We start from the raw sequence: 25,828 nt of genomic DNA, 5'->3' as shown, positions 1-25,828 counted from the left end.
CCTGAAGCCGAGGCTTGCTCCCAGGCCCAGCCAGCTTCCTGTGTGCCTGGCCGGCACTCACGCTTCCCCTGGCGGCTCTGGGCTGCCAGGGTCTCCAGCCCTGGAGGACTCCCGGGGGGCTGTGCTCCTCCAGGCCCCAGCTCAGGGTCACTGGGGCGGCTCGTCTCTGGCCTCTCAGCTCATTTCCCACCCTCCCCTCATGGAACAGCAGCGCCGCCGGCCCCCACACTTCTGGGTCTTGTGGACAAAACTTTCAAGAAAGACTTGAGCAATGGGCACCGCTTCCACTTTCAGGAGACTGAGCGTCCTTTGACGGGTATTGGGGGGCGCCGCCCTTGTCAGGACAGCACCCTCCAGGGGTCAGGGCTCACCTTCCCGGAGGAGCTGGGGCCCTGCTTAAAGGAGACAGGTAGTTTGGTGGTGGGATGCAGGCAGAGCCTGGGCCCCTCCCGGCTCTGTGTCTTAGCATCTGGCCAGGAGAATCTGCTGGTCACCCATGCTGGCACCCGGACCAACTGCTGCAGGTGGCTCTGGGGGTTCAGGCAGCCTCGCTCACCCTACTGGTCCCAGCGGGGTGTCTGCAGCCCCCACCCCGCACTGTGAGTTTCTGTGCCCCTTGCTGAGCTCGCTGCCCTCCAGGCAAACGCAAGTGCCTTGAGGGCCTGGCTGGGACCTACTCCTGCGTCTCCCCTGTTCTTTGCGTCACCTTGCAGACTTCAGGTCCTTGAACGCAGGTGACTCCTGAGCCTCTAGGGTGTGTGTCCAGCAGGGTGCAGGAGTGGGCCGTGGGAAGAGGGGTCTGAACCCCCATGTCACACGTGTTCTCTTGCAGGAGTGGTGTCAGCACAGGGGCCAGCAGGCTGCAGGCTTCCCGGGCACTGTCCCCACCCACAGGGCTGGGAGTGGGGTGCCCCCAGCCTGCCCTCTGCAGCCCCCAGGGACCATCCTGACGGCTCCGACACCCGCCTCGTCTCCTCCCCATTTCCAAGTCTCACTCTCAGCAAGAGAGAGAGAAAAGGCCAGGAGAGAGGAGGAGGCAGACGGAGGGAGGAGACAGGCAGGCCCAGCTGGGGGGAGGGCTCGCCCTCTGGCAGGCAACGTGACCCGCCAACCCCCCCAGGAGGCTTCAGGCCCGCCGCCTGCTCTAATAAACTCGAAACTCCAGTGACTTAAGTGAAGATTTCAGATTAACATTTAAATTAATGCCGGACTAGAAATCTGGAGGCCCAGGTCGCTGATGTGACTGTGTTAACTTGTTCTGTGACCTGGGGCGAAAATGTGAAATGATCTGTTCTGCTCGAGCCACCCCTTCCCTGCGCAGGGGAGGTCAGGACGCAGGCCTGGACGACCTCACGCCCTCCAGGGCTGTCCGGGAAGCCCGGTCTCCGGCGTGGGTGGGGCTCACCTCTGCCCCGAGCCGCTCTGCTTGACCTGCGAGTGTGGGCCCTGGAGGCTGGGACTCCAGGCAGCTGGTGCCACAGAAGGGAAGGCAGGGCCAGGGGAGTGGGGACCACGGCAACCCCGCCGTCAACTCTGCTTTCCTCTCCCCAGCCTGCCCCGGCGCTCCCCAGACTTGGCCCAAGCTGAAGGGAGCAGGACATTAACAGGACAGATTGCCCGGGGGGTAGGCACGGCGGCCAGGTTCACCCCGTGGGCTCCACAGACCCTGGAGCATCCTAGACCTGCCAGATCCTGGAACATCCTGGAACCCGAGTCTGCAGGCACAGAGCAGAGAGCCACGCAGGACTGGGGTCCCAGGAGGGTTGCCGGGTCCAGCTGGGCGGGGGTGGTCGGTCTGCTGAGTGGATGTGGACGCTAGGTGGCTTCTAGGTTATCCTCCTCTGATGAAGAGAGAGCTAAGTGAGGCAGAGGAGCGAAGCAGGCACCCCAGGGCAGGCTCAGAAGCCCTGGGCTGTGAAGAGGGACCCCACTGCCCTCCAAGCAGTAGCTGTATCAGGAAGGGCTGGGGGGCACTGCTGGAGCATGGAGGCCCCTGGTCCCCCGGGCCCTGCTCCGCGGGGCTCCTCAGGCCGGCCTGCCACGGCCCTCTTGGGGGGACCCATGTCGCCCCCGGAAGCCGCCTCTCAGCACTGTGGCCACACCAGCCACTGCCCCTTCGCACTGACCGTTCCCTTCCCTGTGGCCGAGAGACTGGTTCCCACTCCCTTCCCCTTCCTGGGAGCAAGGAGTGAACGGGGTCAGGAGCCTCAAGGACACTCTTCCTCATACCTTTCCGTCCCCAGGGATCCTGAGCCGTCCTCAGCCGCAATGGGCACCCGTGCTTTCTTCCTGAGAGGCCTCCCGGCCGTGGTGCTGGGCCATCCGCCAGCCGCGAGGCTGAGGGTGTGTGGTCCCCACCCCCACCAGTGGGCTCGGCGGGTCAGGGACTCCCTGGTGACCCTTTCCTGGGGCTGTAATGGACTCGGAAGGGCAGTGCTGAGGCCCCTCACAGAGGAGGGAAGCTGCCATCCAGGGGGCCGGGAGAGCTGCCCCGAGAGCCCAGGGCACTGGTCCAGCGTGACAGGAGGGCATCACAGGGTCAAGAGCCTTCAGGAAGGTGCTGGGATGCCAAGTTACAAGGCCCCGGAAGCTGGGAAGGAGGCGTGTGGCTGCAGGCTGGGCTTGGAGGAGCAGGCCATGCCAGGCTCTCCAGGCTTCGGGCCACTGTCTGCTGCCCTTCCAACTCCCACTGGCTCCATGTACCGACGAGCTATTCTCGGAGCCCTGGGGATGGAGAAAGAGCAGGTGTCACTCAGGAGGCCGGCACCTCCATAGTAGGTAACCCTAATGATCAAGGACGGCTCACACTGCCCGAGGGTCACCCAGTCAGCAGCTGGGCTGGGTGACCCATTGCTTGCCCGCGCGCCGCCGCAGACGTGCTGGGCGGCCTGCAGAGTGGGACTGGGGAACGTCGTCCAGTCTCTCTAAGCCTCACCGTGACACAGGGTCACTCTCCAGGCTCCGAGGAGTGTCGAAAGTGTGGCTCATGACCCAGCATGGGGCAGGCAGGACGTGTCTGTAGTGATGTCGGCGAGACTGTGATTGCTCCTTGCTACCGTTGACGCAGGCTGAGCCCACGCCATCCCACTATGGTGTACGATCAGGTTGTCCAGTCGCTTGGTCAGGTCCGACTCTTTGTGATCCCGTGGACGGCAGCACACAAGGCTTCCCTGTCCTTCACCATCTCCCAGAGTTTGCTCAAACTCAAGTCCATTGAGTCAGTGATGCTAACCAGGAAACAGTGCTAAAACCAGGGTCAGCCATGCCCGTGTTCAGATTTGGGAATTTAAAGGTTATGCTGTTCACCCCCGAAAGGCAGCGCTCAAATCAGACAGAAAACGTGTGCGCGCCTCGTTTAACACCAGGCGAGGGGCTGTGGGCAGCCCAGGCTTTGCTGGGCTCCTCCGACATCCGTGTCAGAATGGGGGCAAAGACAGCAATTTCAGAACCAGCGTCCTGTTGAGCAAACGAGGCTGATGTTGGAGGCATCGTCACTTCATTTACTTTTTCTTGGTGAGAATTCTCAGCTGGGCAGCCCTGCCTGAGAAGAGGAGCAGAATCAGCTCCAGAACTGGGTGGAAAGTTCAGTTTCAGAGGTTCCCTGAGATTTTAAATTCAGCCAAAGTGTGTCTTTGGGAGCAGGGCCCCGTTTCTGACAATGCGCTTCCCTTTGCTGAGGCTCCGAGGGTGTAATGGCTGTGACCCAGTGTGGCTCAGGGAACTCTGAAAGACTCGGAGCGAAGGCCTCTCTATTCTTTAACAAAAAAGTGTTTTACATGAAAACGTAAAATGTATGTGGTTTATGAAAAACACAGGGGCAAAAGCATAAGCAAAGGAAGCCTCAGCCTGGCTCCCTGAGAACTCTGCACGTCTTGGCCTGTGCTGAGGCAACCAGAGGACAGGAGCTTGTCCCAGCCCCGGGGACTGTGGGCTCGAGACTCTGCAGCTGGGCTGAGGCTCGGGTGGGGGGCCCTTCCAGGAGTAACGCGTGCTCCTTGCCTTGTTTAGCGTGCAGGGCTCTGATGGACGAAGTGGAGTACGACGTCACCAAGGCTCGGCAGGAGAAGACCAAGGTGGGCTCCTTCCGAATAAATCCTGACGGGACGCAGGAGAGGAGAAAGGTAGCGGGAAAGAAATTATGTCCCCGTGTATAATTGCGGGTGTGGGCAATTACCAGCCATTTATCCAAACAGCAGTTGGTCTTAATCTTCTAACCTTTCTCTTGTTCAGGGTATCAGCTCTAAATTGCTTCTGAGTCCTGGGGGACCCAAAGTAATCTTTAAGCTTGAAATTGAAGTCTCTCTCCCAGCACCTAAATTTTGTGTCTTGTCAAGTCGGAAGGCGTTTCGGCACTATTGTGCATCAGGATAAAAATAGCGCTTCCACGGTTCTTGGGTGAGGCCTGCAGGGGACCCAGAGCGGCTGCGGGGGCTGCCTAGGGACCTCAGAGGCTGAACGCCTCCCCCAGGCTCCCCAGCCCTGCCGCCAAGATCCGCAGAGTATTCTCCCGGGGGTAACAGACTCAGTCACTTGTCTGAGTGGAAAGATGGATATGCTTCCTTCATGGAACCCCCCCGGGAGGGCACCCCCTCCACCACACCGCCCCACCCTGCCCTGAGTGTCTGATGGCAGGGGTCTAAGGATCCAAGAGGGAGGGTCTAGGTGGGGCCAGGGCAAACCTGGCCTCCTGTCTTCTCCCCCCGCCCAGCGCTCAGGTGGTAAGCGCTCAGAAGAGTAAGTGATTTCATAGTCATCCTAAGCAAAACAGGGGCTTCCCTGGTGGCGTAGCTGGTAAAGAATCTGCCTGCAATGCAGGCCACCTGGGTTCAATCCCTGGGTCTGGAAGATCCCCTGGAGGAGGGCATGGCAACCCACCTCAGTATGCTTGCCTGGAGAATCCCTGTGGACAGAGGAGCCTGGTGGGCTACAGTTTATGGGGTCGCAAAGAGTCAGACGTGACTGAGCGACTCACACACAAGTGGAACAAGTCTGGAAAAGGTGTTGCACAATATCACCCAACGTGCTCAGGGCTGAACGGAAGTTAGGTTTGGATTTCCTGTTGGTTTGGTCCAGTACTTGAACAAATGACTGAGTTGGGCCGTCCGCTTTTTCCACCTCTTTCTGGAGCACTTGCCCATCAGACAGCATGGGAGTGGGCTGGTCAAGGCCCAGCAGGGCACTCTGAAGGGTGTCTTTAAGAGACATGTTGGGTCAGGAGCCACCCCAAGAAGGGCAGGGCCTTCCTTCCTACATCAACCATTCTCCCATAATTTCCCCAAGTAATTCACCAGAATTATCGGATAATTCTGATAACTCAGGTGCTTCCCCAGGAAAGATCACCGTGCACCCACGGCAGCTCCATTCAGGCCGATTCCCTGTGACAAGGTGACCTGCAGGGGCGGAGCAGCCCTGGCCTCTCCACCGGTCTCACTGTCTCCCACTGTCCAGCAGGGCAGGGAAGGTGTGTGTGCAGGGGCTAGTGCAGCCTCTAAAGTAAAGGAGGGTCACTATGGTAAGAGATTAGACTGTGGGTTACCGGACCCATTGCTGGTGCATCTGGGCCGGGACAGAGGAAGGAGTCTTTCTCTCAAGAGTGACCCAGGGGACCTGGAAGGACCCAGAGGAGGTGGCAGGGTGGCGACTTCGGGGAGCTGGCAGCTGTTGATCAAGAACCCCGCCACGCCAGCCTTTCAGTGATTTCCTGTCCAGACAGCGACCTGCAGAGTAAACCTGCTTTCTGATGAGAACACGCAGAGCAAGTCAGCGGTGTCCCAGGGTCCCTCGGAGACAGTGGGCCCCGTGGGGCTGGGGCGGGCGCACATGGGCCCTGCCCCCTCCAAGCTCTCCCACTGCATCCCTGGGGGCTTTCCCTGGGGTCTGTGCAGAGTGCCCCGAGCTCCCACGTGGACTCACATCCAGTAGCAACAGGCCTGCTCAGCTCCGCTCCGAGACAATCGACTTGAAACCACATCTTCAAAGTCACCGCAAACTGACTGCTGAGCCCCGAGAGCCGCCATTCTGCCGCGTCCATCCCTTGGGCCAAGGTGACCTCAGAGGCCCGGTGTCCACGAGCCCCGCCGTCCTGGGGCATGTTCAGCAGTCATGGGGAGAGGCCCCCCCAAATCCAGCGCTCGGCACTGGAGCCGGGCTCTCCGGACGGGCGCAGGGAGGCGCCACAGTGCCCAGAGAAGCTGGGCTTCCAGCCACGTGTCCTGGAACCGTGCGGCTTTGTGGTCAGGGCTGGAGGCCAGTCTCCCGACCACTGGCATACACGAGGCCAGTGACTGCGGCTGTTCCCACGCCTCACAGAACCCAGCAGCATTCCCTCCCACCCGCTCAGGAAATGCTCCCCGGCTTCAAAGCCCCGTGGCCATTTTCTTGGCCGGCCAGACTTGAAACGCAGGGGCCTTGTGCAGCGTGAAGTCAGGGCCTCACCCACCGCCTTGGATGCGGGCCTGGTGGCCTGCCGGCGGGGCTGGTGTGCAGGCGTCTCTCGGTCCTTCTGCCGCAAGGAAGCAGTGTATGCTCAGCTTGGTGTTTGAGAAGCACGCGCGCGCACACACACACATGAAAGAAGCACCCGGCGGGACTGGGCCTGCGCTCCAGCTGGGAGAGGCCTAGACTCAGGGTGCGTCCCGACATGCTGGCCAAAGGCAGCGAGACCCACCACCTGCCTGTGCGCCTCCCCCCACGGCCTTTTCTCTGCCCTCCGCACTCTGCAGTGGAAGCACTGGGGCCTGTGCTGAAATCCACCCGCCCTGTCTGTTCCCTGACTCTTCCAGTGGGCGTCCCAGCTGGGATGCCGCAGTCCCCAGTCCAGGAGCTAGGGGAGCCCGGGAGACGGGCTTGGGGAGCCCGGGGAGCCTGTCCTCAGGCCACACCTGCTACAGGAGGCAGGCCCAGCTCTGCGGGGTTAGGACCTGCCCTGGCCCCCACCACCGGCCGGCTCCACCTTGCTTTGGCTCAGCCGTGCGGCCTCATGTGCCCCGTGGCCCCGTGGCCCCTGGCCAGCCTGGCCTTGAGCCCTCCTCCCCTGTTTCCTCTCTCAGCTCCATACACCCCTGTGCAGGGCGGCCTGCCCCAGAGGCCGCTCACTGGACCACAGACCCCGGGACACACCCCCCGCATGGCCACCTGTAGGATGCTGGGAGGTGGGGACGTTCGGAGGGCCGGCCCTTGGAGAATGGGGTGGGGCTCGGGTGGGGTCAGCTCAGGGTTGAAGTCAGGTTTGGGGTTGGGGTGGGAGGTCAGGGTTGGGGTGGGAGGTCAGGGTTGGGGTGGAGGTCGGGGTGGGGTGGGAGATCAGGGTTGGAGTGGGAGGTCGGGGTTGGGTGGGAGGTCGGGGTTGGAGTGGGAGGTCAGTTTTGGGTGGGAGGTCGGGGTTGGGGTGGGAGGTCGGGGTGGGGTGGGAGGTCGGGGTTGGAGTGGGAGGTCAGTTTTGGGTGGGAGGTCGGGGTTGGGGTGGGAGGTCGGGGTGGGGTGGGAGGTCAGTTTTGGGTGGGAGGTCAGGGTTGGGGTGGGAGGCCGGAGTGGGGTGGGAGGTCGGGGTTGGAGTGGGAGGTCGGGGATGGGGTGGGAGGTCGGGGTTGAGGGGGGGAAGACGGGGCAGATGGGTTTTGCCCCGTATCCCCGGGGGTTCCCACTGACTCCAGGAGCCCTGCTCTCTCCTAGAGTTTTCTCCAGCGAGCAGAAAGGGCTAGACTGGGGGTGGGGCAGCGCAGGGAAGGGGGTCCAGTCCCCCTGGCTGCGGCACCTCTCAGGAGCGCTCCCCCGGCCCGGGACCGTCCCCAGGGGACTCAGGCCCCAGCCGCCCCCGGAAGATCCCCTTTCACCTTCCGCCCCCTCCCCGCCACGTTTGGAGAAGTAGGGGAGGGGACAACGAACCTCCAGTGAGACCCAGACCCAGACAGGCACTGTGAGGCCCTCTCAGGCAAAGTGCGCCTCTGGCCCCCATGCCCAGGGGGGCCACCGGGCCCCCATCAACTCCTCACCCAGCGTGGTGAGCCAGGGGACCCTTGGCGAGAGGCCCCATTTTCTCTGAGTGGCAACCAAGCCAGGCCTGAGACAGGCGCTTCGCAGACTCAGTGGACAGCGGAGCTTGGGGCTCCCAGCCTGGCTCCAGGCCCCAGACCCGGGCAGGCCTGAGGGAGGGGCGCAGAGTGCTGAGGTGAAGAGAAGCCTCATTTGCTTGAACTGACCCCATCCTCATGGCAGCACAGAGGCCTGTTTGCCAGCAAGATGAGAGGGTGAGTTGGACAGTCACAGGCTGCCTGGGGGCAGAGGGGAACTCAGTCCCATAGTGATGGTCAGACTGCGGGCCCCCCAACCATCGGGCCGTCAGTCAGCGTCCAGGGGCGAAACGGGCATGGGAGCATGTACGTGAAGTGTTAGAGTGCATCGTGACGACGGAAGCTGTTGTCTCCTGACGCTTTATGTAATGAGTTGCATCGGAAAAAGTGGGTCACGGCCCAAACATTGAGAGCCACGGCAGCAGATGGCCCTCCTCAGCATGGGACCGCGGCCTAAAGATGTCTCACTCGGGAGGACAGTTCGTACCCACCAGTGCCACAGGAATTGCTATTCCCCAAGCGGAAACCAACAGAACCTCTCCTCCAGGGGTTACGGCAGAAAGCAGGCTGGGTGTTGGTGGTCTGTGCAGTCCGTGGACCCAGGAACCAAGGCACCCTGGGCGCCACGGGTGTCTCCACAGCCCACGGGGGCCCCGGCGGCCTGGCTCCTGGCTCCTGGCTCCTGTCTCCCGGCTCCCAGCAGCTGTAGCTCAGAGGTTATGCTCTGGCCCCAGGGCCACCCTCAGCCAGGACGCCTGGGGCATGTTCAGCCGAGCTGGGTGTGGTGGAGAGGAGGAGTTCTCGGGCCTCAGAGGGGAGCAGGGTGAGCGCTGCGTGTGACAGCAGCGAGAGACAGATCTGGTCTTCATCCCACTCCCGGCATCAGAGCCTGATGGTGTGACCACTGCTCGTTTCAAAAAGGCGGCCCTGGGAAGCTCTCAGCGTCGAACGCCGGGCCAGCCAGCTAAAGCAGCGTCTCCCGTCCTACACAGCAGGCAGTCCGCCTGTCGGTGGCTCTGGGGGTGAGTTCGGAGGCCCAGGGACCCCAGGGGTGACCACGTCCTTTTCTGCCTTTCCTGTCTGCCGATCTTGGCAGAAAGAGAGCTCAGCCTGGTGGGCAGATGCTCCTCGTGGTCCCCGATGAGCCACCCATCTCCTGGTGTCACGTGTAGACAACATTCAGGACAGAAAAATGGAAAAGTGTTGCCTTACACTCCTTTTCAACAAGCGGGGAATTTGTCCAAGAGACCCTGACACCCCAGCCCCAACACACTCCGGATGGTATCTTACGGTCAGGACACTGCAAGGGAGCGTGCCCGACCCGGGAGTCCCCGTGAGGTGAGGCCCGCCCTGGGGTGGGGGCCCTGCCTGAGCAGAGGAGGGTGACAGAGGCAGGTCTGTCAGCCTGAGGGTCGGGGGTCGGCGGTCCTGTGGCAGGAGGCCGCCCGGCGGCCCACACTTCCGCCCTGTGCTGTGAGCGTGAGGGCCCAGAAGACTGCGGAGACCCCGGACTGATGATGGGGCTGAAGCGGGGTGGGGGACAGTCCTGAGCTCTCTCTCGAAGTTTCCTGCAAGCGGTAGAAAGAGATGGTGTGCGGATGGGCGCAGGGCTGGAAGCTATACGGGCAAGCAGGAGTTGGGGGACTACCCTTAAAATGTTTTATGGATGTCGTCAGCCCGCAGTTGTGTGTAATTCAGCGGCTAAGTTATGTCCAGCTCTTTGTGACCCCACGGACTGCAGCACACCAGGCTTCCCTGTCCTTCACCATCTCCCAGACTTTGCTCAAACCCATGTCCACTGAGTTGGTGATGCCATCCAACCCTATCTCATCCTCTGTCGTCCCCTTCTCCTCCTGCCCTCAATCTTCCCCAGCTTCAGGGTCTTTTCCAACGAGTTGGCTCTTCCCATCAAGTGGCCAAAATATTGGCCACTTCAGCATCAGTCCTTCTAATGAATATTCAGGTGGTGGCTAACACCTTAATTGATATATTTCTTTGACAATTGTGGATAAAATTATGTTCACGTGGACCTGTGGATCAGCATGTAAAAAGTTGGGAAGGTGTAGTGCAGTTTTTAAGTACAAAAAGGAAGTGACTGCTCAGCGTATACAGGTACTCCCCATGAGCGAGCATCTGGTCTTGGAGGATGGGGACACAGTGTATGCCTCGATGGTGATGGGGTCATCCGGGCATTGCCATGAGGCTTTGGGGGTTTTTTGGCTCATCTTTCTAATGTTTTCCCATCATGGACAGATTATTACTGTGTAATTAAAAAAATTAAGTTTGGGTTGTTTTCCGAGAAATCAAAAGAATTCCATGTCATTTCAGGAATTCCAATTCTCAAAAGTAGTCTTGCTCTCAGTGAGGTGGCAGGCACGCATGGATATCTGCTGCACAGAGCACGTGCCAGCAGGCAGGTGGCCACCCCCTGGTCTGTGCAGCCTCTGGTCCTGGTTCCTGGTGGCCCACCGGGTCAGCAGTGGGGGCCGCCTTCCATCCCCACCCTTGGGAGGTTTGGGCAGTCCTGGGAAGGCAGCACTGGAGTCAGGGGGCTGGCAGCTTTGTCTCTGTTGCTGATTCTTCTCTCTGTGAGCCGTGGGGGCCCTGGACCCAGTTTCTGAGACGAGCGGATCTCCTATCTCAGGCGTCCAGAGGACACGTGCAGAATCCGTGTGTTCAGTCCTCGACAGCCTGGCTGCTGTCCCTCCAGGCTCCCTTTTCCTTCTCTCCCAGAGAAGAATGAAGAGGAGAGGCCTTTCTAGTTTTCACGCCTGGGCACTTGGGGTCCTTTGCGCCTGAGTCATTCGTTTAGCCGACGGCTTTGACTGTGTGTCGTCTTCTCTTTTATCTCTCCTTTTCTTTCTTTTATTTAAACAAGTTATATCTGCACTTTTTCTGTAAAGAATCCTTTTTTTTAAAAAAAACCTATTTATTTTCGGCTGTGCTGGGGCTCCGTTGCTCCGTGTGGGCTTCCGCCAGCTGCAGCCAGCAGGGACTACCCTCCGCTGGGGCACACAGGCTTCTCACGGCGGTGCCCTCTCTTGTTGGAGAGCTCAGGCTCGAGGCACGCGGGCGTCAGCAGCTGCAGCTCGAGGCTTCGTACGTAGCTGTGGCTCGCAGGCTTTAGCTGCCCCACGGCATCTTCCCAGACCAGGGCAGAACCCGTGTCCCCTGAACTGGCAGGCGGATTCTAACCCACTGAGCCGCCAGAGAAGTTCCTCTTCCATTTTTTTAAAAAGAGAAGCCCCCTGGCTGTTGTGCTGATTTGCTGATACAGTGCCACGGGCATCTCTCCCGCGTGAGTCCAGGGACAGCTCCCACAAGAGCTGCCCTCCTGCCCGCCGGCGCGGGTGGGCGGGGGAGGCTGCTGCTGTGGTCATTCGGGGACCCAGTCCTCGGGGTCCCCTGCATGTTCCGAGGAGGGTGGGGACATCGGGGCAGGGGGCTCCTGAGGAAGGTCCGGGAGGCAGACTGAGAGTGGGATGTCTCCCTTCTGCCCGCACAGCCTGGCTCGGGCTCTGACACCCGCGCTCACCTGGCTGATTGCCAGGGAGCTGGGCCAGGTGACCACAGGCGGTTTCGCCCTGTGGCCGCTGGGGACAGGCTGTGCCGCGGTGGCTCTGTGGTCACCAGGCACCTACCGTGTCACCCAAGTGAGGGTTCCTCAAACTGATGACCTGCAGCCCCAGCACAGAGCAGCTAAAGCCGATAATCTCCGGATGCAATGGGGTCAGTCACCCACCTCGGGCTTGTTGAAGCCCGGCTTCGCTCCGCAGACACTAAGGTCCCGGGAGGCCCCAGATGGACGCCACTGCAGGCCTGCACCTGGCATGGTCCCATCTTACACGTGACCTGACCTCAGCACCTCTAACCCGGTGAGGCCGGCCGGCCCAGATCTGCAGACGATCTTGCACCCACCCCATCTCAGTCAGGGGTGTGCCAAGTGTGACAATCTCTGCGGTGATTTTAAATAGAGGGGACTGAATGCAGGGTTTCCGGGCTTAGATGCTCCCATGCAGCCACCAGGAGGGCTGGGGACCAAGGCCTGGCGGCCAGAAGGTTCAGGAAGGTTGGCGCTGAATGGGCGCAGCTGTGGCTGCTCCGGCCGTGGGGCCAGGACCCTGGGACGAGGGCGGGACTTTGGATTCCTCACCCTGGCCAGCTCGCTGCCCCCTGCCCCCTGCCCAGCTGTGGACATCTGGGCCCTGCAGGACTGCCAGTTTCTTCCTCCCGCGGGGCTGACAGGCTGGCGTCCCCTGTACTCGGCAGACTCCACACCGGCCTCTCGCCCCTGCCGGAGGGCCCCGAGCTGTCTGAGTTGCCCTGGGCCTGTCCCCGGGGTGGCACTGCCACTGGCTGGACCACCAGGTTGGAACCGCCCTCGGTGGGCAAACCCTCTTCCTCCTCAGCTTCAGCCGCCCCCTGAGAGGCCAGGGTGCAAATGCAAACCTGAGGGGCAGGAGCGAGTGTGTGCAGGTGCGTGCGATGTGCGTGAGCACGGACGTGTGCACGCATGTGCGAACTGCGTGTGCATGGGTGTGAGCGTGCGCACACACACACACTCTCATGGCACAAACCTGTGAGGGCGCAGTTGCCGGTCTCAGAGCCGAGAGGGGAGACTGGGTCACCCGAGTGTGGTGGGGGCGGTGGGAGGTACCAGCGTGGGCAGGCCTGGCTGGGACCCACCCAGAGGGGGACGCTGGGGGCCCCGAGCACGGCAAAGACACAGCTCTGCCCACGAACCTCGAGCCCTGGCCGGGCGCTCGGTGCGCTTCCAGGCAGGGCCACCAGGGGGCCCTTTTCCCCAGGGCTTGCCGTCCAGCCGGCGCCTCAACAAGGGTTAACCTTCCCCCACCCCCAAACCACGGGGATTAAACACTCACGGCGTCCCCAGGGCATGCAGGGTAGAGGGTGACGCGAAATTAAAAGGGAAGGAGATTATTTTTAATCCTCTCGGTAGGTGTTGAAACAACGCAGGGAGGGCCAAGCCGCTGAGTCGGTCGCCTTAGACTGAGGCGGGAAGGACCGTCGCTGCCACTGGGAGCAGGTAATTAGACTGCCCATTTTTCTTTCCTAAGGAAGAGAATTGCTTTAATCCCATAGACATTGCTTCTCCGGTCAAAGGTGCTCAGATTTTCACTGCGCTGGATGCTGTTGGCGAGTGGAATTCAGAGTCGAGGTCGACCTCTGCCTCTGGGGTGGACTGCGGAAGGCGAGTGTCCCGCGCGTCCTAAAGAACACCCTGCAGGTCGCCGGGTCTTCTCTGGGCCTTGTTCCGGGAACTCTCTCTTCCCAGCCGTCAGCAGAGTGATCTGCAGCCTCTGCTGCCTGGGCATGCACTTAAAAATTCAGGGAACAAGCATTCATGTTGCTTTGAGAGTCTTTGGGGATGGCATGAGCTTTCCTTTTTTTTTCTAATCCAGATTTTACACTTTTTATTTTGTGTTGGGGTATGGCCAATTAACAATGTTGTGGTAGTTTCAAGCGAACCGCCAAGGGACTCAGCCATACATATACCTGTATCTATCTCCCCAAACCTCGCAAACTTTCCTTTTTTCCCCTCTCTCTTTCTGACTGATCGGCACTTTCCAGGATTGACTACAGAGCAGTCCTTCTTATGTATTTATTTTACTGAAGTAGAGTTGATTTACAATGTTGGGTTGATTTCTGCTGCACACCAAAGTGACTGAGTTATTCACACACAGATGCATCTTTTTTGTATTCTTCTCCATTACGGTTTATCACAGGATATTGACTATAGTTCCCTGCACTACACAGCAGGACCTTCTTGTTTATCCATCCCATGTACCCCAGTGTGTATCTGCTCACCCCAAACTCCCAATCCCGCCCTCCTGCACCCCCACCCCCTGGCAACTCCAGTCTGCTCTCGAGGTCTGTGAGCCCACAGCAGTTCCACTTGCTGGCCAATTGAAGTCACGTCAAGGTTCCGAGCTGCCAGCCCTGGCCCGTTCCTTCTTCCCGCCTTCCGAGCTGGGGACGGGACGGGAGGCTGCGATAGAGAGGCACAGACACGTGTTGTCCGGGGTTCAGCCCATGCGAGGACGACCGTGGCGGATGCAACCCTGGGACGCCTGACTCTGCAGTTATCTGTATGTGGTCACACCGAGTCCCAGGTTATCTGTTATCTGTAGGTGTTCACACAGAGGCCCAGGTTGTCTGTATGTGGCCACACTGAGGCCCAGGTTATCTGTTATCTGTACGTGGTCACACCGAGGTCCAGGTTATCTGTAGGTGGCCACACCGAGTCCCAGGTTATCTGTTATCTGTATGCGGTCACACCGAGTCCCAGGTTATCTGTAGGTGTTCACACAGAGGCCCAGGTTGTCTGTATGTGGCCACACCGAGGCCCAGGTTATCTGTTATCTGTATGCGGTCACACTGAGTCCCAGGTTATCTCTACGCGGTCACACCGAGTCCCAGGTTATCTGTAGGTGTTCACACAGAGGCCCAGGTTGTCTGTATGTGGCCACACTGAGGCCCAGGTTGTTGTTATCTGTAGGTGGTCACACTGAGTCCCAGGTTATCTCTGCGTGGCCACACCGAGGCCCCGGTCACCACTCACACGTGCTCCGCGTGTGGTTTATTCTTAGCCCCTCTAATGCATGGACGATCCCCCAGAGACGTCCTGCTCTCTCTGATCTGTATGTCAGCAGGCTTGAAGGGATATCCATTGCAGATCTTTTTGATTTTATTGAGTGATAAAGGAGAAATTAGTGTATTTTGTTTTCTGACTATGGAGTGAGGAAGAGATGGTTGGTAACATAACATAAAGCCATGGCATAAGAAGGTGCCCTGGTACCCAAATAGTCAAAGAACCATTTAATAGGACAATGACCCAGAGAAAGAAACAGCCCTCAGGGCCGAGCATGAATTGGCAGGCAGAGCAGATGGAATTGTCTTTGTTATAAAGCAGCTATTAGAGAATATCAGGCGAACTTTCAGAACCAATTTTTTACCGCTTTTCTAAATTGCAGCATCATTTTCACTTACAGAGGGTCCTACCAGACACTGATCTGATTGAAGTAAGCTCCTATTTATGATGTTGAACAGATGTTGACACGCATTCTGGTTTATTCGCTCAAGCTGTCATTGAGATCCAAGCCGACTTGGGTCTCACACTTTCGCACAAGATTCTCCGGGGAGCTGGGCGATTTACAGCACGTGAGCAGCTCTCGTTCTCCCAGGTCTGTCTGATATATCCTGGGACATGCGGGGCTCAGGGCTCAGGCGTCCAGGGACCTGATGGGCAATGTCCCCTTCCCTGACGACCGGGCATTTCCCTGGATCCCTGCCACTCTAGCCACCAGCCACATGGCCTTGCATCTTGCTTGGACTCCCAGCTGTGTCTGCCTGATGGACTGTGAGGCACTGAGAGGAGCCAGAGTTCCTGAAGGCTCAGCTGAGGAGTGACTAGGAAACAGACAAATCCGGGACCAGCACGCCTCGGAGTGCGGACCGTGCGTCACCGGCCGTCACCCCTGACGAGGGAGAGCTGGAGTCCCAGTGCAGAGGGAGAGGACGAGAACGGCAGGATGGATCGGCTGGTGACACCACCGGCCCCCGTCAGAGGCGCGCACACACCGCTACCTGGCCGTGGGCTCAGCGCATCCTCAGTCTAAGGCCTGAGGAGCCCTCCTGCCGTCCAAACACGTTTTTAACCTTCTAAGTGCTATCTGAACCTCCCTAGTTCAGATGCCGTGGCTAGTCTAATGACGTACATGCTAAGTTTACATGATCTTGAAGGAAAGAAATTCTTTAATTTAGCTTCATGTTAAGCAACAGTGGCAAGTGAAAGTGGCTTAGTTGTGTCCCACTCTTTGCAACCCTGTGGACTACACAGTCCATGGAATTCTCCAGGCCAGAATACTGGAGTGAGTAGCCTTTCCCTTCTCCAGGGGATCTTCCCAACCCAGGGATCAAACCCAGGTCTCCTGCATTGCAGGCAGATTCTTTACCAGCTGAGCCACCAGGGAAGCCCAAGAAGACTGGAGTGGGTGGCCTGTCCCTTCCCCAGGGGATCTTCCTGACCCAGGAATTGACCTGGGGTCTCCTGCATTGCGGGCAGATTCTTTACCAGCTGAGCCACCAGGGAAGCTGTCGGTAGTGTTCCCCCACAAAAGAAGTGCGTGCGTGCTCATTTGTGCTCAACTCTTTACAACTCCATGGACTGCAGCCCACCAGGCTCCTCTGTCCATGGGATTCTCCAGACAAGAATACTGGAGCAAGTTGCCATTTCCTCCTCCAGGGGATCTTCCAGACCTAGGGATTGAACCCACGTGTCTTGCATTTCCTCATTGGCAGGCAGGTTCTTTACCACTAGCGCCCCCTGGGAAGCCCTGATATGGACCCTACTCCTTGATTTTCAATTTAAAAACGTGAAGGAGAAGGCAGAGAAGACTGATCGTCAGAATTCAGGTCTAGTATGACCCAATTGTTTTTAAGAGTCTATCTATGATGAGTAGTCTATTCACAAATAAAATGTGGGTGGTCACCCAGTGTGCTGTGCCTGCGGTCAGCAGAGGCCTGGAGGCTGCCGTGCACCTGCTGGCAGGGGCTGGGGCTGGGCTCGGCCGCCGAGGATGCTGCCCCGCGGTCAGCCCGGATGCCATGCCAGCAAGCCCAGGGCAGCCAGACAGCCTCATTCCCCATCACGGTGACTCAGCAGAGGCTTCCGCTTGGAACCTGGTCCGCAGCCGCGGGTCTCTGCTGGGGGCCACCTGGAGCAACACTGGAGATGCAGCTGGCAGGGAAGGAGGGTGCCAGGGAGCTGCCCGGCCTCACAGGGAGAGGCGGGCGCTGTGGGCACAGGACAGCCACCGCCCCAGAGGATTCACTGGTCTTCACTGTCCACGCACCAAGCTTGAGAAGCCCTGTTCAACAGGAGTCGTCCTTTCTCGTTAGTCAGTTGGTGCTTTCTGTCTGCGCTGGGTCTTGGCCGCTGCTTGGCTTCCCTCTGCGTGGGGCCAGCCCGGCTGCCGTCAGTTGTGGTGCGCGGGCCTCTCACTGTGGAGGCGTCGCTCGTTGCAGGGCGCGGGCTCCAGCGTGCGCGGGCTTCAGGAGCTGTGGCCCCGGGCCCTAGAGCACATGCCCAATAATTGGGGTGCCCCGGCCTAGCTGTGGGATCTTCCCAGACCAGGGATCAACCTGAGTCTCCTGTACTGGGAGGTGGATACTTTACCGCTGAGCCACCAGGGGAACGCAGGAGTTTTAGTTTCTTAGACTTGGAGTTCCAGTGTTTAGAGAAAGCTGTGGCTGTCCCTTTACTAAGGATGGCCACCTGGCGTTGCATGGCTCTCTTACACTGAAACCCCAGCTGCCATGGTTGGACCTCAGCTGTGGTCAGGTCCAGTTTGGAAGGAGTAACACCCCTGCAGAGCACGCAGGGAGGAAGGGGCATGGAAAAAACCACATGCAAATCTGGTGATTAGCTGTGCTGAACAGCACCCACCCCCCATTCACATCCACACAGAGCCTCGGAATGTGACCTTGTTTGACCACAGGACCTGAGGAGATGTTCGTAGTTAAGATGAGGTCATGCTGGACTAAGATGGGCCCCGATCCGGTGACTGGAGTCCTTACAGGAGGGCCAGCAAGACTGGAGATGCTCAGAGAGGAGACACAGGCAGGACGCCCGGGACGGCCAAGGGCACGGAGGCTGGAGCAGGGGAGGAGGGACCCTGCTTGGAGACATGGCGTCCTCCGTCTCCCAGGCTCAGAGGCCAGTATCCCGTGCTGGGGACAGTTGTTTTCCTGGCGGGTGCAGAATCTTTGCCTATAACCGGGTCTCTGACAAAGGAGAGAGGCCTGGAGGATGCAGAGGACTGTGCTTGGAGGGTGGAGGGCTGTGGGGGGCTCTCGGTGGGCATGAAGACCACCTGCTCTCCTGCAGGGTTCAGCTCTGGATGCAGAAACCGCCTCAGCTTGCACAGCCTTCCGGGGGGATGGATTGGGGGCTCTGATGCGTGGCTTTCAAGGGCTGGACCCGAACGCCTCTCCTCTCTGCCCCCATGTGACTTCCACGGTGGGGACAGCCCCTGAGTCCCCCAGTCGAGCCTGACGTGGGACTGAAGGAAAAGTCAGGGCCCTGCTTACGATAAGATGAGAGGCCGAGGAAGCGCTGGGGTGGGCACAGCACCAACCGAGAGGCTTTAAAATTTATGTGAAGAGAGAATATTCTCCCCTGTCCACTGTTGAAGTTTGGTTTAAAAAAATAATTATGCTCTTTGGGCTCTTCTCACGCTCTTCTCCTGAACTTTCTGGAACATCAGAGGGAAGGAGGCGTCTCTGGCCCCTCGACTGGTTGGAGTTTAGTCCGTCTGGAGAGCTCTATGGAAAATGTGGGGTGAAGAGTTGCCTCTCATAGTCCAGAGGCCGCTGGGTCCACTAATAAGCTCCTCTGTGGGCAGCTCTCCCGGTGTTTCAGGGGAGGAGTTGAGTTCTCGACAGAGGGTCAGGCGATGCTGCCCAGAGGCTGGGTCTCCGGGGGCTCCTGGGGGTGAGGTCCCCCAGACTGGGGAGCAGTGGGCTGGGAGCCCCTGATGGGTGTTCAGCAGTTTCCAGGTGGTATGGGACGCACTTGTGCCTGCTGACTATTTGAAATGAAGTGAAGTGAAGTTGCTCAGTCGTGTCCGACTCTTTGCGACCCCATGGACTGTAGCCTACAAGGCTCCTCTGTCCACAGAAATTTCCAGGAAAGAGTACTGGAGTGGGGTGCCATTTCCTTCTCCAGGGGATCTTCCCGACCCAGGGATCGAACCCAGGTCTTCTGCATTGCAGGCAGATGCTTTACCATCTGAGCCACCAGGGAAACCTGCTGACAATTTGGGGTTTTCCTTTTTTTTTCTTCATTAGAAAACTTAAATTACAGAAGTAACATGGTGATTTTAACTTGAGATCCACACCAAAAAGTTTGTCAGTGACCCTTCCACCCTCCCCTGCTGACTTCCCACGATCCTCAAACCTGAACAAACACGCACATCTGATATGTATTCATTTTTCTCTTTTTGTCACTTAAAAATAATAGCAAAATCATGCTATATATATATTCCCCTGAAGGGCATGGAAATGTTAAACCGATTTAAATGTTAAGTTTAAATGCATTCCTCACCCCGTAGACGGATGGTTGTTCTCCCCCTTCCCCGATTCACATGTCGAACCCTAACCTCCCCACCATGTGACTATGTTGAGGTCTTCGAGGAGGGGATTCAGGGTAAGTGAGGTCATAGGGTGGGGCTCAATCGCATGGGACTGGTGTCCCCATAAGAAGAGTCGGAGATACCAGCCCGCTCTCTTGGCCGAGTGAGGTCACAGAGAGGGGTGGCCGTGGGCCAAGCAGGAGGGGAGTTGTCAGACTCAGCCGGACCCTGGATCTTGGATGTCCAGCCTCCAGGACTGTGCGAAAATACTTCTACTGTGTAATCCTCCCAGCTGGTGGTGTTTGGTAAAGGTGGCCCACGCTAAAACACTCACTTAATGAACACACGTCACGGATGGCCTCCGGTCAGTGGACGGAGGCCCAGCCTGGTCACTGGGACTGTTCTACAAATGCACACACAGGCTGCTTCCAGGTGTTGCTGCTACAGCAACATTGCAACAAGCCTCCTGGTTACACGTGTGTGTGTGTGTGTTAATCGCTTAGTCATGTCTGACCCTTTGTGACCCCATGGACTATGTGCTCCAGGCTCCTCCGTCCATGGGATTCTCCAGGCAAGAATACTGGGGTGGGTTGCCGTTTCCTCCTCCAGGGGATCTTCCCAACCCAGGGATCGAAGCCAGGTCTCCTGCATTGCAGGCAGATTCTTTACTGTCTGAGCCCCCAGGGAAACCTGATTATATATGTGCGGTTCCCGTGATTTCTGCAGGACAGACTCTCCATGGGGTAGGGCTCCCAGGGCAGGCACATCTTGACTCATCCTTGCAGCCAGCTTTTCTCCCCACAGATATTGCCACATTGTATCTGCTGGCCACACGTGCGGGCTCTCCTGGGCTTTTGCCAGAACTGGATGACGTCATTGTTTAGTTCCTGGTAATATATGAAAAATGGCATCTCACTCCCGTCTCGATTTCCCCTTCACTGGCTCCCAGGATGTTAAGCAGGTTTCCGGTGCTTGAGTTGCTCATTTGTGACCTTTACCCGTGTTCTGTGAGGCCGTTAGTCTTGCGTGTTATTTCCTGGGTGACCGTGCAGGGCGGCTGGCTCCGCGCCTCCCATGCGAGTTCTTGGTGGCATCTGTCTGAGGCCTTGGTGCCTTTGCCCCACAAGCAGTCTCTTCTCGATGCCTTTGGGTGTCTCATCTCGTTCAAGACTGCATCCCCATCTTTGTACTGATTGCTTTCTGAATTTTCTTCCGATAGCTTGTGCTTTCACGTTTCAACGTTGAGTCTATTCAGAACTCGGTTTTTGGATATGGTGTGAGGTGTGGTCCAGCTTTCTTTCCTTCTGGCAGGTCATTTGTGTTAGCGCCGTCTACTAAACAAACCACGCTCCCCCTCCCTATTGCATTAGAATGACGTTGTCAGCTTTTCAAGGATGCATTTGTCAGGAACTGAAACACAGACGTTCCCTCGCAAGATCCGAACATCCGAAGTATTCCTGTAGCTTTTCAGAGCGTTTGTTAAAGCCCGTGATTGATCCTAGTTGCTTGCGTTCTGTCGTATCCTCTGTCCTGAAGGACACGCTCTGTGCTGAACACCTCATAGCATAATATTTGGCTCATAGTGTGTTCATTCTCAATTTCTGTGAAATAAAAGAATAAATGTTTGCTTGACAGGTATGTCACTTCTCCTTTCGTTCTGCGAGGCGTTTGGGGACTGTTTCCACTATTTTCTGAAGAGCCTGGGAAGATGATGGAATGCCAAGGAAAAAAAAGTGCTCAGGGACTTCCCTGGCGGTCCGGTGGCTAAGAATCCCTGCTTCCACTTCAGGGAAAGCGGGTTTAATCCCCGGTCAGGGAACTGAGATCCCACTTGCTGCACGGCTCGGCCAAAGAGTTAAAAAATGAATAAATAAAAACATAATAAAAGAGGATCGCCACCGGTGAGCATCCTGGGCGTTTGATCTGATGATGTTGTGAGTGTGGTGTCAGGCGTGTGCTGAGCAAGCTCAGGGGGGCCTGAAAGGAGTCTGTGACGCCAGCATCCACGTCTGCAGACCTGGGAGGGCTGCCCTGCGCCCTCTGCCCTGCGCACCCTGGGGCAGCCACGCACACGGCCAGCCCCTGGTCCTGCGTCCCCAGCCCCCAGCCCCCAGCCCCGTGGCTCCCACATCCTCTGCCATCACTGGTGCTGCTGGACCGTATATACGACCCAGACAGAGGCACCGTGGTCCAATTAGTCAAGAGAAAACACTGACATTAGCATCTGGGTGTATAGAAGGATTCAACACCACACTGTCCTCGGGGAGAGGAGATAAAACAGATGATTCAGTAACCATGGACAGATAAAAATAATAATTATCAGAGGGCGGAAAGTGATGGGAGAGAATTAAAGATTACAGTAGCTTAGCACAGAATTAAGGTTAATTAACCAAACTCTGGCCACGCGTGCGTTTCAATTGATCAATACAAACAAAAGGAGTGGCACCGACCCCTGGTGCTGGCTAGCGGCCTGGTGGCTGCTCCCTCTCCCCGGCCTGGGTCCTCCTGGGACCCTGAAGAGGATGGGAACGCCCCACTTTCCCACTCAGATCCCCGAGGGAAGTCGACCTTCCTCCCAGGACGAGACGGGAGTGTGGCTTCCGCAGCACCTCCGTCCACAGCGCCCCTCCTGCCCTGGGGCGTCCGGACTCACTCAGTAGCTCTTCATTTCTGAGACTTGTGTCGCAAAGCACCACAGACTAGGCCTCAGGGATGGACTGTCTCCCAGTTCAGGAGGCCAGAAGTCCAAAACCAAGGTGTGGGTGGTTGGTTCTTTCTCGGGGACTCGGGGAAAATTGGATTTCCTGCCTCTCGTCACCGCAGTCCTTGGTATTCCTTGGGTTGGGGATGTGTCCCCCAGGTCTCTGCCTCGCTCAGCATGTGGCCTTCCCCTGTCTGCGTGTCTGTGCCCTCCTCCAATTCCTAGCAGGACATCAGCCACACTGGATCAGGGCCCGCCCGAACTGAATATGCCCTCACCGTAGCTCCTTACCTCTGCAAAGACGCTCCTGCACTCACGGTGCCAGGTGTGTGGACGTGAGCTTATCTTTCCAGAGACAGTTTGACCCCTGCAGGTTCAGACTTGGCAACCCCAGGGCCTCCCAGCTCTTTCTGATTCCACCAGACTGAGTGGGTTTGCCTTCCCACCCTGCCCTTTTGCTGAGGGTCCTCAGATGACAAAGGTGCCAAAGGGTGGGTGGGGGCCCTCTGCAGCCCCTCCTCACGTTCGCTCGTTCAGAGGCTGCTAAGGCCGCAGGCAGCAGGGCTGGGGCTGGGACGTTCCGCCCCATGTAGGGTGGTGGATGGAATCACACTAAAGACTTTAGGGAAACAAACCCTGACCCTGACCCCCACTGCCCTCAGGAAGCTAGGCCCCCTTCCTGGCCTCCGTCTGGGCCTGCAGCTGAATGCCCTGTACCTTTTGACTCTGATCTTTGCATTCATTTCCAGTACGTGAGACTGTTCTCCCGGCTGGTTCAGACCATTTGCGAAGAATAACTTCACGAGCCTGGAATTAGACGCTGCACAAAAGTCTAAATACATAATGCATTTTGTAATTCTGTCACACTCAAAACAAGCTGTCAAAACTGTCTGGCATGACTTATCCTTAATAAATCCCTCGTCCCGTTAATTGCTCCTTATTCCACTGAATCGGAATTGTTCGACTCCACAATCGGGGAGGGATAAAGGGATGCATTTAGAGGATTGCGCCGTTTTCCCAGTGCAAGAGGATCCAGGACTGGCAGTCGGTGCCATGCAGCCCTTGGCGAGGGAGCTGGGTGGAATGCACTACAGCTTTGCGTCTTCGGTTTCTAACAGTTCTCTCCTTGGAAGCTTTGGAGGGAAAGCAACATGCTGAGTCTTGGGAAAGACGGCTGAGGTGTGAGGCTGAGTCCCCTGATGCTGGTTGTTCGCTACAAACAGTAGCTTTGCCCTCCCCCCGCCCCCCGCTTGGTGCCAGTGGTGACAGATGTCTGCCCAGGGCAGTGTGCACTCCTTGAAGGCTCGGGAGGGGTCATGCCCTCTGGCCCCCGCACTCAGAGAAAGGCTTTGGCCTCATACGGACCTGACTAGCTTCTGACTTCAGCGTGCACCCGAGTTCTGTGACCTGGAGCAAGAGACCAGCTTCTCGGCGGTGTGTCTGGGGAGGTGGGATGGGGCCCCCAGCCTTGGTGGAAGGAGACAGGAGAGGCACAGCCTCGTGGGTGCAGAGAAGGGCATCTCACTGGGAGAGGCCCCGGGCAGCAGGCCCCAGGAGCCACAGACATCTGCTGTGTCTGCTGTGGGGCCAGCTGTGTGGTATCAGGGGCAGAGGCAGGCCTGGCCCCCTGAAATCACTGAGTACATCTCTCGAGGCCTCTGTTTCCTGGCCTGCAATACGAAACAATACCCACCCCAGCAGTGCGTGTGTGTTGCGGGGGGAGGGGGGGTTCTTAGATCAAAGTGTGGAGGGAGCTCCAGGACTGCGGCGTCACTGTGGGTGGGAGGAGAGCAGGGCCTGGGTAGAAGATGCTCCAGGCTCCCTGGGGGCCACGAGGCTCCCTCAGTATCTGCATGTGTATCCCTGTGTGTACATGCACGTGTGCACATGTGTGTGTAACACGTCCGGGAGACCTGCTGTCGGGTCCTCCGGGAGAGAGGCACTGTGGCCGCCAGAGCAGGGAGGACGCTGGGGTGGTGGGAGCTGTGGCACCTGGACATCACTCAGAGGGCGGGGCCGGGTGGGGAATGGGGCACCCGGGCTCAGCTCGCCAGAGGAGGGCTGGGCGAGAGTCTTCTGGAAAGAACCAGACAGATTTACCGTGCGGACTGAAATTCGAATTGCATTTCATTTTCACGTGTCACAAAATATTCTTTTGATTTTTTTTCCAGCCATTTGTAAATGTAAAAACCGGTCTTGGCTCATGGACACAAACCTCGAGGCCAACACGGCCCTGTGTGATTTCAGGTGGGGGCCAGACCACAGATTCTGGGAGGACAGAGGCCACCTTAATTTTGCTCACTGCTGTCTCTTCACGTCTAACCCAGTATCTGGAACCCAACAGGTGCTCAGTAAACATCGGTCGCCTGATAGATTTCACCGCTTGGGTCTGTGGGCCTCTCCTCAGGCACCGTTCTTCCGGCTTCCGCACGGGTAGGGCACTTGCCCTGTCCTCAGAGTGGGTCACTTGTCTTGCTTCCCAGCACCGCGCTTGCTGAGTGCAGTTCAGCCATGCCCGTGGCTTCTGCGATCCTGGAGCCCAGTGGAGAGGTCCCAGAATGCTCACTCCACCCACGGCCCAGGCCCCACCCACAACTCCGGCCCCACCCACAGCCCAGGCCCCACCCACGGCCCAGGCCCCACCCACGGCCCAGGCCCCACCCATGTCCCAGGCCCCACCCACAGCCCAGGCCCCACCCACAGATCAGGCCCCACCCAGAGATCAGGCCCCACCTACGGCCCAGGTCCCGCCCACAGCTTCCCTTTGGGAGCGATAGCAGAACGTTTCTTACTCCCAGTTTACAAATGTAGAATATATTTAGAAATATAACCCTCCTCCAAGATCTGGGTGTTAAAGAGCAGAAAGATAACATTTATCCAAATGCACAGAAATCAGGAAGAAAGAGCTTTCGCGTTAGCTCGGCTCAAAAGGAACAAAATGACCTCAGGCCCAGCTCCTTTTGGAAGCGTTAGCAGGGGGCCGAGTGGAGACACTGCTGTGACAGGGTGGAGCCCCGTAGGCGCTGAGCGATGCCGCAGGCCTGAGATAAACCCCAGCTGTTCCTCCTCTCACCGTCTCCCTGGAGCAGGTTTCCGAGGAACTCGGCGCTCAAGCCTGGAGGGAGCCACTCCTCTTTAGGGAAACCGCTGAGGAACGTTGCCCCGTCTGGGTTCGTAGTTTATTTTCACAGGTGTCTCTCCGTTAGGCAGACTGGGGTTCGTGGTCTGACCAGAAGCATCAGTAGATAAAACCAAATAGAACTTAGTTAGCCTACATTATGGAGAAGGCGATGGCAACCCACTCCAGTATTCTTGCCTGGAGAACCCCAGGGACGGGGGAGCCTGGTGGGCTGCGGTCTATGCGGTCGCACAGAGTCTGACAGGACTGAAGCGACTCAGCCGCAGCAGCCGCAGCCTACATTAAGGAACACGGCCTGAGAAATAGTCCAACAGGAGAAAAAGTGCCTCATGTGCAGAAATGCTCAGAGTAGAATCATTCATCTCGTTTTAAATGTGGGCAACTCCCTACATGTCCGAAGTGAAGGGGCTTCGAGGAGGCTGTGGATTCTCATGGGCGCCCACCACCTGGCCGATCGGACGGTCGTGGAGCCGGGGGCTCCCGGAAAGGCCTGTGATGGGGCAAGAGGGCAGTGGGGACACAAGAGGGGGCTGGCCAGGGCCGGGCATGGTACTGAGATGGCGGGCAGCTCCCCCCTTGCATCTGAGCCTGTTGCTTGAGTGAAACAGCACCTCATTGCACACTTGAATGAACAGCACCTCCTTGCACGCTTAGCTTGTGAAGGCTTTGATTTGGGAAGACTCAAGTTCACTGGCGGCCCTCAAGGAGGAAACCAAACTGGACGAGCCAAATGTTCTTTGGGACAAGAACAAAGCTGACGTAG

At 58.0% G+C, this 25,828-nt stretch overlaps 1 protein-coding gene across 1 annotated transcript in view; it reads left to right on the top strand.

The window, feature by feature from the left end:
• Nucleotides 1-25,828, top strand: part of CNPY1 (canopy FGF signaling regulator 1) — a 57,449-nt gene that overhangs the window by 12,142 nt on the left and 19,479 nt on the right. The window contains exon 2 of the mRNA XM_042249062.2: nt 4,009-4,121. Within this exon, the coding sequence (XP_042104996.1) occupies nt 4,009-4,121 (113 nt within the window). The remainder of the gene's footprint in view (nt 1-4,008; nt 4,122-25,828) is intronic.

Source organism: Ovis aries, chromosome 4 (assembly GCF_016772045.2).
Source record: "Ovis aries strain OAR_USU_Benz2616 breed Rambouillet chromosome 4, ARS-UI_Ramb_v3.0, whole genome shotgun sequence".
In the NCBI taxonomy this organism is placed as follows: Eukaryota; Metazoa; Chordata; class Mammalia; order Artiodactyla; family Bovidae; genus Ovis; species Ovis aries.
This window is presented reverse-complemented; position numbering and strand designations above follow the sequence as displayed.